Source organism: Arachis duranensis, chromosome 8, assembly GCF_000817695.3.
Source record: "Arachis duranensis cultivar V14167 chromosome 8, aradu.V14167.gnm2.J7QH, whole genome shotgun sequence".
Lineage (NCBI taxonomy): Eukaryota > Viridiplantae > Streptophyta > Magnoliopsida > Fabales > Fabaceae > Arachis > Arachis duranensis.
This window is the reverse complement of record NC_029779.3, coordinates 35,717,917-35,735,709: the sequence shown is the minus strand read 5'-3', so window position 1 is coordinate 35,735,709 and position 17,793 is coordinate 35,717,917. Positions and strand designations below refer to the sequence as shown.

The 17,793-nt window shown below is 27.8% G+C and overlaps 1 protein-coding gene across 1 annotated transcript; it reads left to right on the top strand.

The window, feature by feature from the left end:
- Positions 1-1,080: 1,080 nt before the first annotated feature.
- Positions 1,081-4,826, top strand: LOC107462457 (BURP domain protein RD22). Its single transcript, XM_016081052.3, has 4 exons — positions 1,081-1,241; positions 1,891-1,987; positions 3,085-3,313; positions 3,872-4,826. Exons 1-4 carry the CDS (start codon positions 1,200-1,202, stop codon positions 4,389-4,391), a joined length of 888 nt encoding a protein of 295 aa, XP_015936538.1. The 5' UTR covers positions 1,081-1,199; the 3' UTR covers positions 4,392-4,826.
- The last annotated feature ends 12,967 nt before the right edge of the window (positions 4,827-17,793 follow it).

Sequence of the window (17,793 nt, the reverse complement as noted above, 5' to 3'; positions counted from 1 at the left end):
TGAACGAAAATAATGCCATTATATTTTGGTGAAAACAGCGATTAGAAACTGTCATTTTAAACACAAAAGATGTCATTATATCTTGGTCAAAATGGCGGTTATAATGGTAAAAATAGCGGTTAGAAACCGCCATTTTAAACAGAAATTATGTCACAACATCCTGATAAAAATGGCAGTTATAACCGCCATTTTAAACAATTCAAAAACCACTATTTTATGCGGAAATAATAGGGTTATAAACCGCCATTTTAACCCTCAAAAATCACCGTAATAACCATAATGGCACCCAGAATACCGACGTTTTTTGGAGGCACCGTTTTTGGTAATAATGGCGATTGGAACCGCCGGAATTTCCAGGAAAAAAATGCCATTTTAACCTTTTTGTAGTAATATTGATCCCTCATGTCTATTTGGGTCTATCAGACCTAATGGAAAAATCAAATGTGACTCCCGTTGTACTGATCTGGTTGATACGGATGCACATGTGAAAGAGTTTCTAAAAGGGAACAAATTAGACACAGGGGTCGATGTCTCTATATCTTGAAGAGGTTAGGAATTTAAATATATTTTTAAATCTTTAGAGACTTAAATGTCCATAGACAAAAACGTCAGAGATCAATTTATCATTTTCTCTTTATTTTATAATAATAAAATAATATTTATTTTAAAAAAACAAATTTTTGTTGAAAAGATAAAAAAAATAAATATATATATTTTTTAAATCAATCCAATCGAGCCTTAAATAAGAGATAAATCAATAGATAATGATAAAAGAAGATCTAAAAAAAATTCTCAGTATGAGGTAATCAAACCAGATTTCATATGTGATATCACTATATAATACATAATTGAGTGAGATAAAACTTTATTATTGTTGTTGTATTAAATCTTAAAATAGCTGGAAAATATATATAGGACATGAAAATAATCATCAGTCCCCGTCCCCCGGCATATGATTGATGTGTAATATTAACGGATGGAAAGAAAGTAGAAAATTCAGAGTTACGTCCTGTAAGCTCAATAATGGAGGTCCAAAAACGATAGATGACCAAAATAGATACGTGGAAGGAGTAGATCCATAGGCTTTTGATCAACTTATATTATCCGAATTATGCACAGTAGTTATTGAATTTAGATGCATTTAATTTCTATAAATTGTTGGTATTGTATGTCCTAAGTATTTCGTAGCCTGGAAGTAAATGGAGTCTGGTCACTGTGGCCTCATCTCGGCACTTTTCTGTGTAAGTTTTATCTCTATTCAGAAAAATAAAAGTGAAGCCCTTAAAGTTGTTATAATTTATTAAGGCAAGTTTTTAATACTAGATATATTTAATTAAAATGCTCAATACATTAAATATATTTGAAACTTCATTTTTTTTCCAATTATAATTGTTATTGTAAAAGAATTTGACTAGTATTGATAATACTGGATATATAATTATTTAGGATTTAATTTTTATTATGTTTAATTTATTCTTACAAATAAACAAATAATTTAAATATAAGACAAATAAAAGAAAATCCTTTTGCCTAACATAATAAATTTTTTGGATAAATAATTTTATTATAGTTAATAAATGTTTTATATTCACTATTTGAAAGTTTCTCTTCGATTTCATATTTTAAATAGAAATGTTAGAGTGCTATCAGAATTTATTATTTTAATTATTACTTTAAGCATTTAATCTAATTCTCTTTAGTTTAATAACATGACAACATACTTTAATTTACATTTTTAAACATAAATAATTAATTAATAATTAAAAATAATAAATTCTAATAATTTTCTAACATTTTTCTATTTTAAAAGTATTCTGATAAATCACTTATTATGTATGCTCAGTTTGTTTTTGATATTATAATAATAATAATAATTGAAACTTTTGGCAGGTTGCATTCTTATTAGGTAGCCATGTCCAAGCAAATGAGATGTTATGGGGAAACCCTGATCACATGCCTAAAGCATTAAGGGATCTCACGAAGCCTGGTCAGTATGTGGTAGTATGAATTTGAGATTCCAGATTCCAATTCTTCCACTTCTCATATTTAACCTTTAATTACATCTACTTCAGTTGTTTGGTCGTTTATTGTTCTTTGCATTACACACAAGTACTCTAGACAAGAAGGAACCGAAAAAAAAATTACAGAATTGGAAGGACAAAAAAACCCTTGTTGGAATTTAACTTTGCAAAGGTCATAACTCATATAATTCCACTTAGGAAATTTATTCTATCATTATTTTTTATATACTATTTCCATTCAATTTATTCTATCATTATTTTTTATATACTATTTCCATTCTTCAATAATTATCTATTTGGAGTTTGGACAAATTATAAATATAATAAGATGACATATAAACTTTTAACTTTTAATTCATCACTTTGTCTAAATAAAATCATAAATAATGGTTTAACAACGAGGGATGAGCATTGAAATTTGTTTCAGACTATTACTTATTAATAAATAGTATTTAATATTTTATTGATTAAAACTTGTATTTAATATTACACTGCCTATTGTTCAAAAGATAATAAAATATTGTCATATAGGTAATTTGAACATGTGGAGAAAAATAATGCATTTAGTTAAAAAGAGTGGATCATATAAAAAATAGAAAATGATAAAAATAGTAGATAAATATTTAAAAAGATCCTACACAAAGGAATTAAAAAAAAAATCAATATGTAAATGCATGATCTCACTGTTGTAGATGTAATAGGATGCAATAACATCATTTCATCTATGTAACTAATTTTAATTTTTAAACTAAGGTTTTTAAACAATATTATATAATTAATAAATATTATTTACCTATATTTATAAAAATTTGTATATATAAATTAATATAATTTATATACATAAATTAATAAATTTTATTTATTAAAAATAATTTAATATTTATATTGATCAAATAATAATTAAAAATACTAAAAATTACTATTTCAAAGTGCTTTTTTAAGTTTTTATGGTGGTGGTGGTTGTTACAAAGGAAACTACCCTCAAATTACATTGAAATTCACTCAATTTTTGCCGAGCCTAATCTCACTATCTAATCTCTGTTCGCCTTTTGGTGTTAATAAGGAATTGGCGATCGAGGACTTAAGATAAGCAACAACAAAATAGATGTTGACGTCTATGGCAAACTGAGGGACCCTAATGGACTCAAAGATACAGTGCTGAATGTCACATTTTTCCTTGAACAAGACCTTCATCCTGGCAAGAAACTCAAACTTGAGTTCCCTAAGCGTTCTAGTGACTTCACCTTTTTACCAAACTCACTTGCAAAGATCACCCCATTTTCCAGTACCAGGTATTGAGGAAGTGATTATTATTGACAACACTTGTTAAAAATCTATCCCTTGTCAATTTTAAATGTATCAATTATTATTTCTTGCATTGTATTGTTGCAGACTAAAACTGTTTATGATAAATAAACTTAGATATATCTAGTAACAAATTAAAAGACAACTAACTATTAAAATATTAATACAATAATACTAATGAACAATAAATTAAAGTTATCTTGTTTAATTAATATTTTTAATTTAATGTATGTAAAATTTATAATTCTACAATAAATAACTTTAATATAAAATAAGGTAACTTCAGTTGTTCTGAATTGATTTTATATTTTTTTTCCTTAATATTTTTGCTATTAATAATATAAAAATGTCTAGAAGATGATAAAAATTAATCAAATAGTTCAATTTTTTAATTTATATTCATTAATTATTACTAAAATAAATAGATAATTTTAAATATAATAAATATATAATTCTTGATTGATTTTAGTATATAAATATTATTTTTTATTCTCTAATTAGCACTGATGACTATGTCACTAAGCACTAAGCATTACCAATTTCAGGCTCCTAGAGATTCTGAAGCGTTTTGGCATAGAGGCTGAGTCAACCGATGCTAAGACAGTGAAAGACACACTTGAGCTTTGCGAAAGCCCTGCCATTAAGGGGGAGGAAAAATACTGTGCCACCTCTCTGGACTCATTGGTAAACTTTGCGGTTTTGAAGCTTGGGAAGAACATAAAACTACTCTCAACAGAGTTGGAGAAGGAAAATGAAAAGGCAGAGGAATACAGTGTGCTGAAGGGAGTGACAAAAAATGGTGATAAAGCTGTAGTGTGCCACAAACTGAATTACCCTTATGCTGTGTTCTACTGCCACAAAGTGGAATCAAGGGCTTATAATGTTCCATTGGTGTCTATCGAAGATGGGACAAAAGCTAAAGCTCTAGCAATTTGCCATAATAATACTAGGCATTGGGCTAGTGATAATCCTGCTTTTATGCAACTTAATGTTAAGCCTGGAACTGTTCCCGTTTGTCATTTTCTTGCCACTGATACCCTTCTTTGGGTGCCCGGATCTTACTAGCTAGATAGACCAACCAAATACAAATTCTTGCATTCAAGAAAACAACTACTTATCTAAATAAGAGATGTTGAATTTGTGGAATGCAAGAATGTCATATCTGGCTAGAAGATCGAGCAAGGTATAATAAGGTTTGATGTATGGGGATCAATGTAGGATATATATGTTATCTGGCTGGTATTTATAGCTATGGTCCTGTATGTATTAATTATTTTCTATATATAAGTTGGTTAAGGTACTGTTAAAATAATGGAGTGATGATAAAAATTGAGTTTGATGAGAACGTTCCTCCATTAGCATAGGTTTGTTCAGAGCAAATTGGTGGCATTCACTTTTCATGGGCAGGCGCCTAGGCGGTGGTAGTGTCCAGTTGCATGACGAAAATTTTACGGCTAATTTTTTTTTTAATATTGTAATAAATAATGTGATGTGCCTCTATATTTTAGTGTAGGTGAGTATATGGAATTTTTTACTTTTGAAAAACATAAAACATGACCTACGTTTTGTGTGTAAAAAATATTTTTTTAAGAGTAGTGCTAGGGAGCCAATGAACTAAACGTACAATGTGTACAATGGACTAAATCTTTGGTTTATCTCATGTTATAAAAAACTAATTTTGGGTTCACCAAGATTCAAACTCTTGACCTTCCGGATCTGGAACTCTAATACCATGTCCTGAAACCACTCATCCCAAAAGCATAACCTGATTCCCAAAAGCATAACCTGGTAGGACAATGTACGCTTAGGTCATTGGTTCCCTATACTTTCTCTTTTTTTAATTATTTAAATATAAAACGGTGCCAACGTTTTAATTAAAAAATATTTTAAAAAATTTCCAGAAAACGGCAGTACCGTTTTCATTTTGAAAGTTTATTTAAAATCTGAAAATAGAAAACGTGAATGATGTTTTGGTTGTTTTCAAATATTTTAATTAAAAAAATTGAAAATAATAGCGAAGGAATCATAAAAAAATAAGATTAAATACTTGAAAAAATTTTGTAGATTTGTACGTTTTTAATTTGATTTAAAATAAAATTATAAATGGTAAAAATAAATAAATTTATTGAATTATTTTTATTAATAATTATTCTCTTTAATTATTTTATCTGTTTACTCTTTGGAGAATTATAAAAAAAATCACTAAAATATGCTAAAATTATTAATAACGGTCATAATAAATTTTATTTAAAAAAATACAGTGTTATTAGGTCATTCATAGTTTGATGCTTCTTTTCCCATGATCTTTAATTTTTTAAATAACAAAAATTAAAAATAACTAAAACGTTATTGACGTGATTCATTTTTTTTAATTTTAGAAAAAGTTACAAAATGAAAACGGCACTGCCGTTTTGTGGAGGAGTTTTTTTAATAGTTTTTTAGTTAAAACATTAGCATCGTTTTGTATTTAAATAATTAAAAAAATGTTAAACATTTTTCAAGTGAAAGGTTCGAAAACTAAAGTTAAACTTTAACTTTGTACGTTTATAAATAGAGGATTCGATATGAAGAATAATATACACGATCAATAAAATCTTTTCTCTTTTTTCGTATTGTTAAAACACTTTTCTCTCTTTCTCTCTTTTATATATGCTATTATATATGAAATATTTTTATATTAAGATATTAATTGTAGTAAATATTAATATTAGTGTTTTTTATTTATACTTTTTTATTTTATATTGATTATATCTTCCTTAATTATTTATTTATTCTACAACACGTTATCAGCATAAGACTCTAATCAAATTTTAGGAAGATTCTAGATAACAAATTTTTATTATGTCGAAACTCTCTTATTTTGAATTTAATGCTCTTGATATATTTAGAAATAATTATTTATCATGGATACTAGATGCTAAAATCTATCTTGATTCAATGTATTTTAGAGATACCATTAAGGCTAAAAATAATGCATTCCAGAAGGATAAAGCCAAAGTCATTATTTTCCTTTGTCGTCATCTTGACGAAGGATTGAAAAATAAATATCTCACATTAAAAGATCTTGCAGATATGTGAAAAGACCTTGAAGAAAGGTATAATCGTCAAAAGACGTTGATACTTCCTCAAACCCGATATGAATGGACGCACTTGCGTCTACAGGATTTTAAATCCATAAATGAATATAATTCAGCAATGTTTCGAATCACCTTACGAATGAAATTATGTCAGGATAAAATAACTGATAATGATATGTTAGAGAAAACTTTCTCTACCTTCCATGCCTCGAATGTGTTCCTGCAGCAGCAATATCAAAAAAAAGATTTAAAAAAATATTTTGAACTAATTTCTTGCCTTCTTGTTGCTGAACGCAACAATGAGTTGTTTTTAAATCATAAAACGCGTCTAGCTGGCGCCGCCCCATTTCCTGAAGCAAATGCGACAAATCATTACCTCATAAGAGGTAAATGGCAAGGTTTTGGTAACAAGAAAATTATGGAAGGAAGAAGAATTATATTCACAAGAAAGGATCTCATTAGAAGTGGGATAAAGAAAGAAACATTGGGCAAAATAAATCAGCAGAGGATAAATGTATCCGTTGTGGTGGAAATGGACATTAGTCGCGTACCTGTCGTACCCTAAGGCACCTAGTCGATCTTTATCATGCATCTTTGAAAAAGGATGACAAAGGAAAGGAAACAAATTTTGTTTCAAATGATGCTAAAAATTTTGCCACTCGTTATGATGTGTCTGATTTCTTTGAGGATCTTGAAGGAAATATTTGTCATTTGATCAATAATGGAATAGTTTAATATGTGAATTTGTTAAGTATTCATGTAAATAAATAATGTAAGAAACTTATTATTAAGTTTTATTTTCTATGCATCTAAATTTCAAGTATGATGTATAATAAAATATTTATGAATTTCAAAATTACTGAATGTGTCAAGATAATAATAATAAAATTTTTAGTATATACTATACTTCTTAGAAAAATATTTTCAATCAAGATGTTTTACTGCGCAAATATTTCTATTCATTTTATTATTATTTGTCTTTGAAGAGAATGGCAATGAAATATAGTGAAGATATTTGTCTTGCGGATAGTGCAAGTTCGCACACTATTCTCAAAAGTAATATATATTTTACCCATCTTGTGCCAAAAGAAGAATATGTTAATACTATTATTGCCTCGGGTAATGTGATAGAAGGCTCTGGAAGAGCTATAATTTTGTTTTCCGAAGGAACAAAATTTATAATAAATAATACACTATTATCTACTAAGTCTCTGAAGAAATTGTTGAGTTTCAAAGATATTCGCCAAAATGGATATCATATTGAAACAATGAATGAGAAAAATCATAAGTACTTATGTATATCACAACTCATGATTTAAATAAAAAGGTTATATTAGAAAAATTACTCTCACTTTCATCTGGGTTATATTATACCAAAATTAGTGCAATTAAATCACATGCCATTATAAATCAGAAGTTTACTAACCTAAATGAATTTATAACTTGGCACGACCGATTGGGTCATCCGGAAACAACCATGATGCAGAGAATTATTGACAACTCCCATAAACATTCACTAAAGAACCAGAAAATTCTTAAATTTAGTAAATTTTGTTGTGCTGCATGTTCTCAGAAGAAGTTAATTTTAAGGCCATCACCAGTAAAGATTGGGTTTGAGTCTCCTGAATTCCTAGAAAGAATTCAAAACGATATATGTAGACCTATTCAACCACTATGTGGATCTTTTAGATATTTTATGGTCCTAATAGACGTATCTTCGAGATGGTCATATGTGTGCTTATTGTCTTCTCATAACCTGGCATTTGCAGGATTACTTGCACAAATTATTCGATTAAAAGCACAGTTACCAGAAAATTCAATTAAAGCAATTCGTCTTGATAATGCTGGTGAATTTACTTCCCAAGCTTTTGATGCTTATTGTATGACTAATAGAATAAGTATTGAACATCCAGTAATTTATATTCACACACAAAATGGATTAGCAGAATCACTTATTAAGTGCCTCCAATTAATTGCTAGACCTTACTTATGAGAACAAATCTTCCAACCTCGGTTTGGGGCATGCTATTTTGCATGCCGCAGCACTCATTCATTTAAGACCAACAAGTTACCATCAGTTCTCTCCTATGCAAATTAGCTTTTGGCCAACAGCAAAATATTTCCCATTTAAAAAAATTCGGGTATGCGATATATGTTCCCATTGCACCACCTTCTCGCACCAAAATGGGACTCCCAAGAAAATTGGGGATATATGTTGGATATGATTCGCCCTTTATAGTGAGGTAGCTTGAGATACAAACTAGAGCTGTATTTAAAGTTCGGTTTGCAGATTGTCATTTTGATGAATCAAAATTTTCAACATTAGGGGAAGAGAATAAACTTCTTAAAAAGGAATTTAATTGGAATGCATCATCCTTGATGCATTTAGATCCTCGATCACGACAATATAAACTAGAAGTTCAAAAGATTATACATTTACAAAGAATAGCAAATGAATTGCCTGATGCATTTTTCGATACAAAGAAGATAACAAAATCTTATATACCAACAGAAAATGCCCCAATTCGAATTGATGTCCCAGTCAAAAAAATAGCCATTGAAACAAATTCACGCCAGAAACGTGGCAGACCTATTGGTTCCAAAGACAAAAATCCTCAAAAAAGAAAAGGGGGAAATTCTATTCCTATTGAAAAAGACATAGTAAAGATACATGCAGTTGTCTAAAATTCTGATATAGTTATAACGCTAGAAGACGTTCAAGTACCTGAAAATTGTGAAAATGACGAGATCTCAATAAATTATGTCTTTACAGGAAAGAAATGGGACCGAAATAAGACAATTGTCAATGAAATATTTACATATAATGTGACATTAAATATCATGCAGGATTAACCACCAAAAATGCCTCCGAATTATTCAAACGCTGACAAAAATATATCCGAATTTTATTATCGACAAAAAGACCTTTAAATAATTTTAAAATATAACAACAATACCCAACAGTAAATATATATTTTCAAAAAATACCTTAGAGAATGAATTTTGATGTGATTTTTTACAAGCATAATTAAAAAAAATAAGATATTATTATTCTTAAAATTTGGTAATTTTTTTCTAAGTATATATTTTTTGTGAATTTTTAAAAGTATTATTAGTTGTTAACAAAAAATTACAAAAAAATATATATATACTCAACAAAAAATTACCAAATTTAAAGAATAATAATATCTTATTTTTTTTAATCATGCTTGCAAAAAATTACATTAAAATTCAATTTCTAATGTATTTTTTGAGAAATACATATTTAATGTAAGATAATCTTGCAAAAAAACTAACATTAAATATGTATTTCTCAAAAAATACATTAGAGATTGAATTTTGATGTAATTTTTTGTAAGCATGATTATAAAAATGAGATATTATTTTTTAAAAAATTTGGTGATTTTTTGTTTTGTATATATTGTTTTGTGATTTTCTAAAAGTATTATTAGTTGTTAACAAAAAAAATTATAAAAAAATATATACTTAACAAAAAATCACCAATTTTTATATATAATAATATCTTAATTTTATAATCATGCCTGCAAAAAATTACATCAAAATTCAATCTCTAAAGTATTTTTTAAAAATATATATTTACTGTTGGGTATTATTGTTGTGTTTTTAAATTATTTGAAGGCATTTTTGTCGATAGTAAAATTCGGGTGTATTTTTGTCAGTGTTTGACTAATTTCGGGGACGTTTTTGGTGGTTAACCCATATCATGCATGAAAGTAAGGATTTTGAGTCAAGAATAGTCGAAGAATGTCGACAAAGGAATGATTGGCCAAAATGAGAAGAAGCCATGAAGGCTGAGTTAGACTCACTTGCAAAACGTGAAGTCTTTGGACCTGTAGTCTATACACCAAAAGATGTAAAACCCGTTTGATACCAATGGGTATTTGTGAGAAAACAAAATGAGAAAAATGAAGTTGTATGCTACAAAACTCGACTTGTAGCAGAAGATTTTTCACAAAGACCCGGTATAGATTATGAAAAAATATATTCCCCTGATTTAAATAAAATAATGTTTCAAAATCAGTAAAATAATAAAAAATATTGAATAAATTTCTATATACAAGTTAATTAACTAAACAAGTTCAACAAATCATTCATATTCACGCGTGTCCGTTCTTCTTCGTGCCTTTGCTGCGCACGTTCTTTTCCTTCTTTTTTTATTATTTTTCTCTTTCGTTATCGTCGTCACCAACATCACTTCCTTTTTCTCCTTCTTTTCTCATTGAAATTTCTTCTCTCCCTTCATTTTCCTCCTTCTCCTTCATCATCATGATCATTATCGTTATAGTCATCATCGTTTTCTTCTTATATGTATCGTCGTTATCATTATCGTTGTTATTATTATCATTATCATATATTTTTTGCTATATTGATGACGTTGTCTGATTCAAAATTGATTTGGATGTGTTTTTGTTGATAATTCAGTCATTTTTTTAAAACTCAGTTTGTGTATTGTAATCATTAAAGAAAATATTTCTATGTATTTGTAGCAAAATTTTGGTGTAAAAATAAAGAAATTTATGTATTATTGTTAACAAATTTTGGTGTATTTTTATATTCAGATAAGTTATGCATAATTCAAACTTCTTACTCTTCTTCCTTCTCATCTTTTGCTGCTGCATCTTCATCTTTTCCTTCTTATTTTATCTTCTCAAGTTTCTTCTTGTTTTTACTCTCTTAACAAAAATAAAAAAAATCAAACAAAGAAGAAGAAGAAACACATAATGCCGTAAAATTCCTTAAAAGAGGATGAACTTATATTTATTCAACTACAAAAAAGAAAGAAGTAAGAAAAAAAAGAAAAAAATGTAACATTAAAGAAAATATTTCTGTGTAGTTATAGCAAAATTTCGATGTAAAAACTAAGAAATTTATGTGTTATTATTAAAAAAAATTTAGTGTACTTTTATTTTAATAAGTTCTGTATAATTCAAAACTCTTCCTTTTACTCTTCCTTATTTTTTGCTGCTGCTTTTTCTTCTTTTTCATCATCATCATCATCTTCTTGTTTTTTTTTCTTATTCATCTTTTCCTTCTTATTTTACATTCTCAAGTTTTTTCTTATTTTACTCTCTTAACATGAATTAAAAAAAATCAAACAAAGAAGAAAAAGAAACACATAATGCTGCAAAATTACTTGGAAGATTATGAACCTACATTCATTCAACTAAAAGAAAGAAATAAATAAAGAAAAAAAGAAGAAGAAAAAAATGCATCATTAAAAAAAATATTTCTGTGTATTTGTAACAAAATTTTGGTATAAAAAATAAGAAACTTATGTGTTATTGTTAAAAAAATTTGGTATATTTTTATTCTGATAAGTTATGCATGATTCAAAACTTTTCTTCTTCCTCCTCCTTATTTTTTGCTGCTGCTTTTTCTTCTTTTTCATCATCATCATCATCATCTTCTTCTTCTTCTTCTGTTTTTTTTTTCTTATTCATATTTTTCTTGTTTTACCTTCTCAAGTTTCTTCTTATTTTACTCTCTTAAAAAAAACAAAAAAAAACAAAGAAGAAGAAACACATAATACTGCAAATTACTGGGAAGAGGATGAACCTACATTCATTCAACTAAAAGAAAGAAAAAAATAAGAAAAATGTATTAAAGGAAATATTTTTGTGCATTGTTGCAAAATTTCGGTGTAAGGGTTCTGAATCTGAATTATTATTGTGATAAATCTGTTCCATTCTCGTTTCGGTATATTTTGAAAAACTTTTGGTGTATTTTAGAAATTTTTCGGTGTATTTGTCTTCTGATAATAAATTATGCATAATTTAAAACTCTTCCTCTTCTTCCTTCTCATTTTCTGCTACTGCTTATTCTTCTTTTTCATCATCATCATCATCATCAACTTTTTTTTCTTATTCATCTTTTCCTTCTTGTTTTACCTTCTCAAGTTTCTTCTTGTTTTATTCTCTTAACAAGAATAAAAATAAAAAAATCAAACAAAGAAAAAAATTACATATAATGCTGCAAAATTACTTGAAAGATGATGAACATATATTCATTCAACTAAAAGAAAAAAAGAAATAAGAAAAAAAAAGAAGAAGAAAAATGCATTAAAAGAAATATTTTTGTGCATTTGTAGCAAAATTTCGGTGTAGGAGTTTTGAATTTGAATTATTATTATGATGAATCTGTTCCATTCTAGCTTCGGTGTATTTTGAAAATTTTTCTGCGTATTTGTATTCTGATAAGTTTTGCATAATTCAAAACTCTTCCTCTTCTTTCTCTTCAACTTCTGCTGCTGCTTCTTCTTCATCTTCTTATTTCATTTTCTCATAATTCTTCTTGGAAGGTGATGGATCTACTTGAACTTGAGAAGGGGTGGGATTGAATCAAGTTGGCTTAAAACTTAAAGTTTTAAACTCTGTTTTAACAGAAGCTTAAGTTACAGGAGATTATTTCATTTTGTCTCGTATGCAGAACAAATAGAGAGTATGGAAGAGGAGAAAAAGGCCAGCATGTATCCTAGTTCAAATTCTTAGTGCAATGAATCCTACGTCCAGTCTCCACCACAAACCATGGTGAAATTTCCACTATAATCCACTGATTACATTCACCAATACTATTGAATTACTTCCTAATTCAACTAGTATCTACCCCTAAGTTTTTTTCACCAAAACTTAGCTACCCAAAGTGCTGTCCCAACTTGGAAGGGAAATCTAGACAGATTCAAACTCACCAAGTGCTAACCCAACTTGGCAAGGAAAACTAATCCTAGTTCAACAACTCAATTACATCAGAAATCGGTGGTTCTTTTGCATCACTTTTGTCTTTTCTCTCTTGGCTTTTCAACTCACAAGATCAGCCTTTTTCTCAAGACAAAAAATGACACAAGACAACCATAACAAAGAAAATCAGAAATTAAGCTTGAGTAGAAGAAAAAGATTTTAGCTCAATGTTTGAGATGATGCTCTGTGTTTGTGCTTTCTTTTTCTTGTTATGAAATGATGGAATGAGGCTTCTTATATGTTTTTAGCTTGCTTACATTTTTGCCTCTTCCATTTGCTTGTCCTTGCTACCCGTTGGAGCTGTCACTGCTGTCATGCAGTCCTTCTTCATCATGCTCCACTACCTCTGCTGGATGACGAACCCGTCCACCATCTCTGTTGTCCTCTGCTTTTCTTTCTTTCTTGGCATGCACTCCTTTTTCATTTTTCTCCGTAACTCCTGTTGCTACTACTATTAGTAAGTTTGTGTTTTGCTCACCCACTAGCCAAATGTTGCTTAGCTGATGTCCTTGGGATAGTGGAGATGTGCTTGTGTCCTTCTTGTTTTCACAGAGCCACACCTGTCCTTGAATAGTTGTTGTTCCCTTATTTTTCGCTGTCCTCCCTCTTTTTTTTAGCCTTGTATTTAGTATTTACTGAACGGTGCTATGATGAGAGTTGGGCTTGTCTATTATTCTTGGAGCACTAAGAAACAAATGAGCTGCCTTCTATTTGCTGTGATGGACTTAAAGCTTGGAGATGTAACACTTTAATTTGCTGAAGCATTGCTGTAGTGGGCTGAAGCAGCATTTGATTGGGCCTACATCACTTAGCACACAATTAAACACATTTGGGCTTTAACTCAATAAATATTTGTCATCATTTATAAAATCCAAAATCAAACTAAGCTTAATAGAAGGAAAAAACCGAACAAAGAAAAAAAATATATATATAATGTTGCAAAATTAATAGAAAGAGGAGGAAAAAATGCAGCAATAAAAAGAACGACGATAAAGATAAAACACGCAAAGAAAAAGGAATACGAAGAAAAAAGAGAAAGAATACAAAAAAGAAGAGAATGAGTAAAAGGAAGTGGAACGCAGGATACAAACATTGGAGGAAGAATGTAAAAAAAAAAAAACAATGTAATTTCATGCTCGCGTAATGTAAGTGAATTTTGTTGGATTAAGATTAATTTATTTGAACTTATTTGCCAAAAAAAATTATATGTATAACAAAATTGTAACTAAAATATCTACTATTTGTTCATACCTAAACTAAATGTAGTCTAACCCAAGAATCTACTCTCAGCAACTAGCCTTTAGATTGGGCCATTACTAAGCAACTCAACCCAACAGTAACAGGTTTAGTTCGTGTTGCCTCGTCCACATGGATAGAACCAACTAAGATACATGTCACCATAACCCGTATTCGAACCGACTCGGGAATTAAGCTAAATATTCCTCAACAACTTTGAATTCAATCATGAGGGTAACTTCTCATTTTAAAAGAGAATAGCCACCTACTACAATTTAAAATTGTCTTTAAGAGATGAATAATTTCATCTATAATTCTATAAATATCTTATCATTGAGATATTTTTTTTTCAATTTAATTTTACTTTAAGCTGCTAAAAATATTGCTAACTTAAGCGTCACAGTTTTTTACGGATATTTCTTTGCTATTGTCCATACGAAGACATCAAAAATTCTTCTCTCTCGGTGAATAAGTCAGAACATTCATTAAAAATGCTTGAATCTCATATCTAAGTCCAAAACGCCATTCAATTTCAGATAATATCTCGAAATATTATTCATTAACAATTTTAATTGTCAAATTACATATAAAGATAAAATTATACTTTATGTCCATTTTTATTTGAAATACAATCTACTTTTTTCTTAAATAGTTTTTACTTATTTTGTAAGGTGAATTAGATTACATATTAACTGAAAAGTGATATTCACCTATCAGAACTATATCCGATGAATGTTAATCTGTGTGCTGGAAAAAAATGCAGTGTTTTTAAATTTTAAAGGCTAAATCTTAAACTATATGATAAAAAATGTTATATACCTTTTACTTAGCAAATAATATTTAAAGATAAATTCTTATATCATACTTCTAATATTTATTTAGTTCTAAAACTTCAAGAAAAGTATGGAATTTTTTAAATGATTATTATAGTAAACAAGATAAATTCAAATCAATATAATAATTTAATAATAAATTATATCGATTTTATTTTTTAAATTAATTTAAACTGTATTACAAATATTTCTTTTGGTTATACTATTTAATGGCATGATATTATTGTCGTAAATAAGATACTTGAGGAAATCATATTACATATATCTTATTTTTAAATAATAGTTTTATTATATATTTCATTTACAATAATAACAAAATGTATAAGTGAAAATAGAAATACTCTATTTTTAAAAAAATTAGTAAATATTATATTTATTGTATTTATTTAAAAAAATTCCGTGAAAGCACAGTTTGTGACTTTGTGGTAATAATTTTCATTTATGAAGAGTAGTCAAGGTCAATAGTTCATATAGTCTTTGAGGATAAGGAGACCCAAGAGTAACCAATATGATACGTTACCGTCGCTACTACGATTGAAATAATACGTGTTAAAGGTGACGTTGATGAAATATCCCCAAGAAATATCCCCCTTGACACATTACATGTCAAATTTATCAAATTACATCTAATAATTTTTAAATATTAATATAATATCTTAATAATTAAAAATAACATTTATGTTTTTATGAATCATGAAAGTATATATTTAAATATTATTATTACAAAATAATATGAAAAATATAAATTATTAAAAAAATTATATATAAATGATAAATGCCGTATATAATTGTTAAACAGAATTAGATTAAAAATAGAAAAAAATTAAAAACATTGTACATCATATATTATATTAATTTAGGAATATATAGGGGACAACTTGTTTAGCAAAGTAAAATAAAAAAACTGTGACCATCAATTAAATTTTTAAATAATTGTATAAAATATTAGCAAAAGATAGAGAAAAAAGAGTGAGAGACATATGATTATATATAATTATATGAGAAGAGATAAAGATGTTTGAAGTGAATATTGATTTATATAGTAAATATAAATAAAATGATTAATTTTTATATATAAGTATTTTGTGCTTACAAGCTTTACAAGTTTGAAGAAAACGAAACCCACTAAACGCGTTGCTTATGTTACGTGCCTCTTTAACAGACTTTTAAATTAATTCAAATCAATTAACGTGCAAATATATAACTTTCATTTTTTAAAAGATTTTGTTTCTACTTTTTTTGAATTTCTTGCCAAATTTGTTGGATCTCCTTTTTGTTTCGTTTTTTTCTCGATTTTCATTGTTTCTGAAATCAAGCTTTGAAATTGTTTTGAAGATAATGGAACTTCAGAATACACTCAAACGATTATAGAAATACCCCCAAACGATTACAAAAATACACTCAAACGGTTATAGAAATACACCCAACAGATTACCAAAATACACCCAAAGAATTTAAGAAATACATCTAAAACATGGGGGAGACAGTATATTTCTTCTTGAAATCTTTTAATGTTTTGCTGGTTAAGGATGATGCATATGGCAGAGACAATCTAAAAAAAACCTAGAAGAATCGTTTTTTCTGGTGATTTTTTATGGAGATTTGTATCTTTTCTTCTTGATTTTTTTTTACTCTTCGCGAGGAGTTGGAACGTATCTTTTGTTTCGAATGTCGTTTGAATATTGACGGTTTGCGTTTTGATCGAGGAAAAAGATGAAGAGTGCGAATCTTGACGGTTTGCGTTTTGATTAAGGAATAAGAGGAAGAGTGCGGCATAATGAACGCATGCGTTGAAGGCTCGATTTTAAAGGAGTGGTGCGCGTATTTTTTTCTTGGACTTAGACTAACTTGTATAGCTTGTAAACCAAAAATGCTTGTATGTATAGCAGGCCTCTAAATAAAAATAGAATAAAAAGAGAAAATGAATTAAGTTTTATTAACTAATTTATATCTATTAAAAAGAAATAACATTGCTACTACAGGTTAATAAATTATAACTCAAATAATATAGTTTTTTTATACTCACCTATAGGTCACAGATTCAAGTCTCATTCCTAACTTAAAAAAAAAATTTACATAGAAATAGAGAGTTATTTAATATGTAAAGAAATCATTATGTTATTATTTGATTTTTTTTATACATTATAAATAAATTGATAAATAGATAAATAAATAAATTTTTGTAAAATAATAGATTTATTTTTTAAATAAAATATATAATATTAGAATTTAGATTATTAATATAAATTAATAGTTTTATATTATACTTTATTTAAAAGTAGATAATTTAATATATGAAATTATGAAATTAATAGTAAATTAATTATATAGATACTATTTTCTATCGTAATATAAATATGTTTTAAAATAGATATTTTTTATGTTATTGTAAATATGTGATGACAATTTTATATGAAAGTTATAATTTACGTGTGATTCATTAGCCATAACACTATTTTTCTCCCTCTTTTTATATATTATAATAGATAAATAATAGAAAGTAGATTTCAGCACCGACCCTAGCTTGGTGATCACAATTTACAAACACTGTGAGCTGCAAAGAACA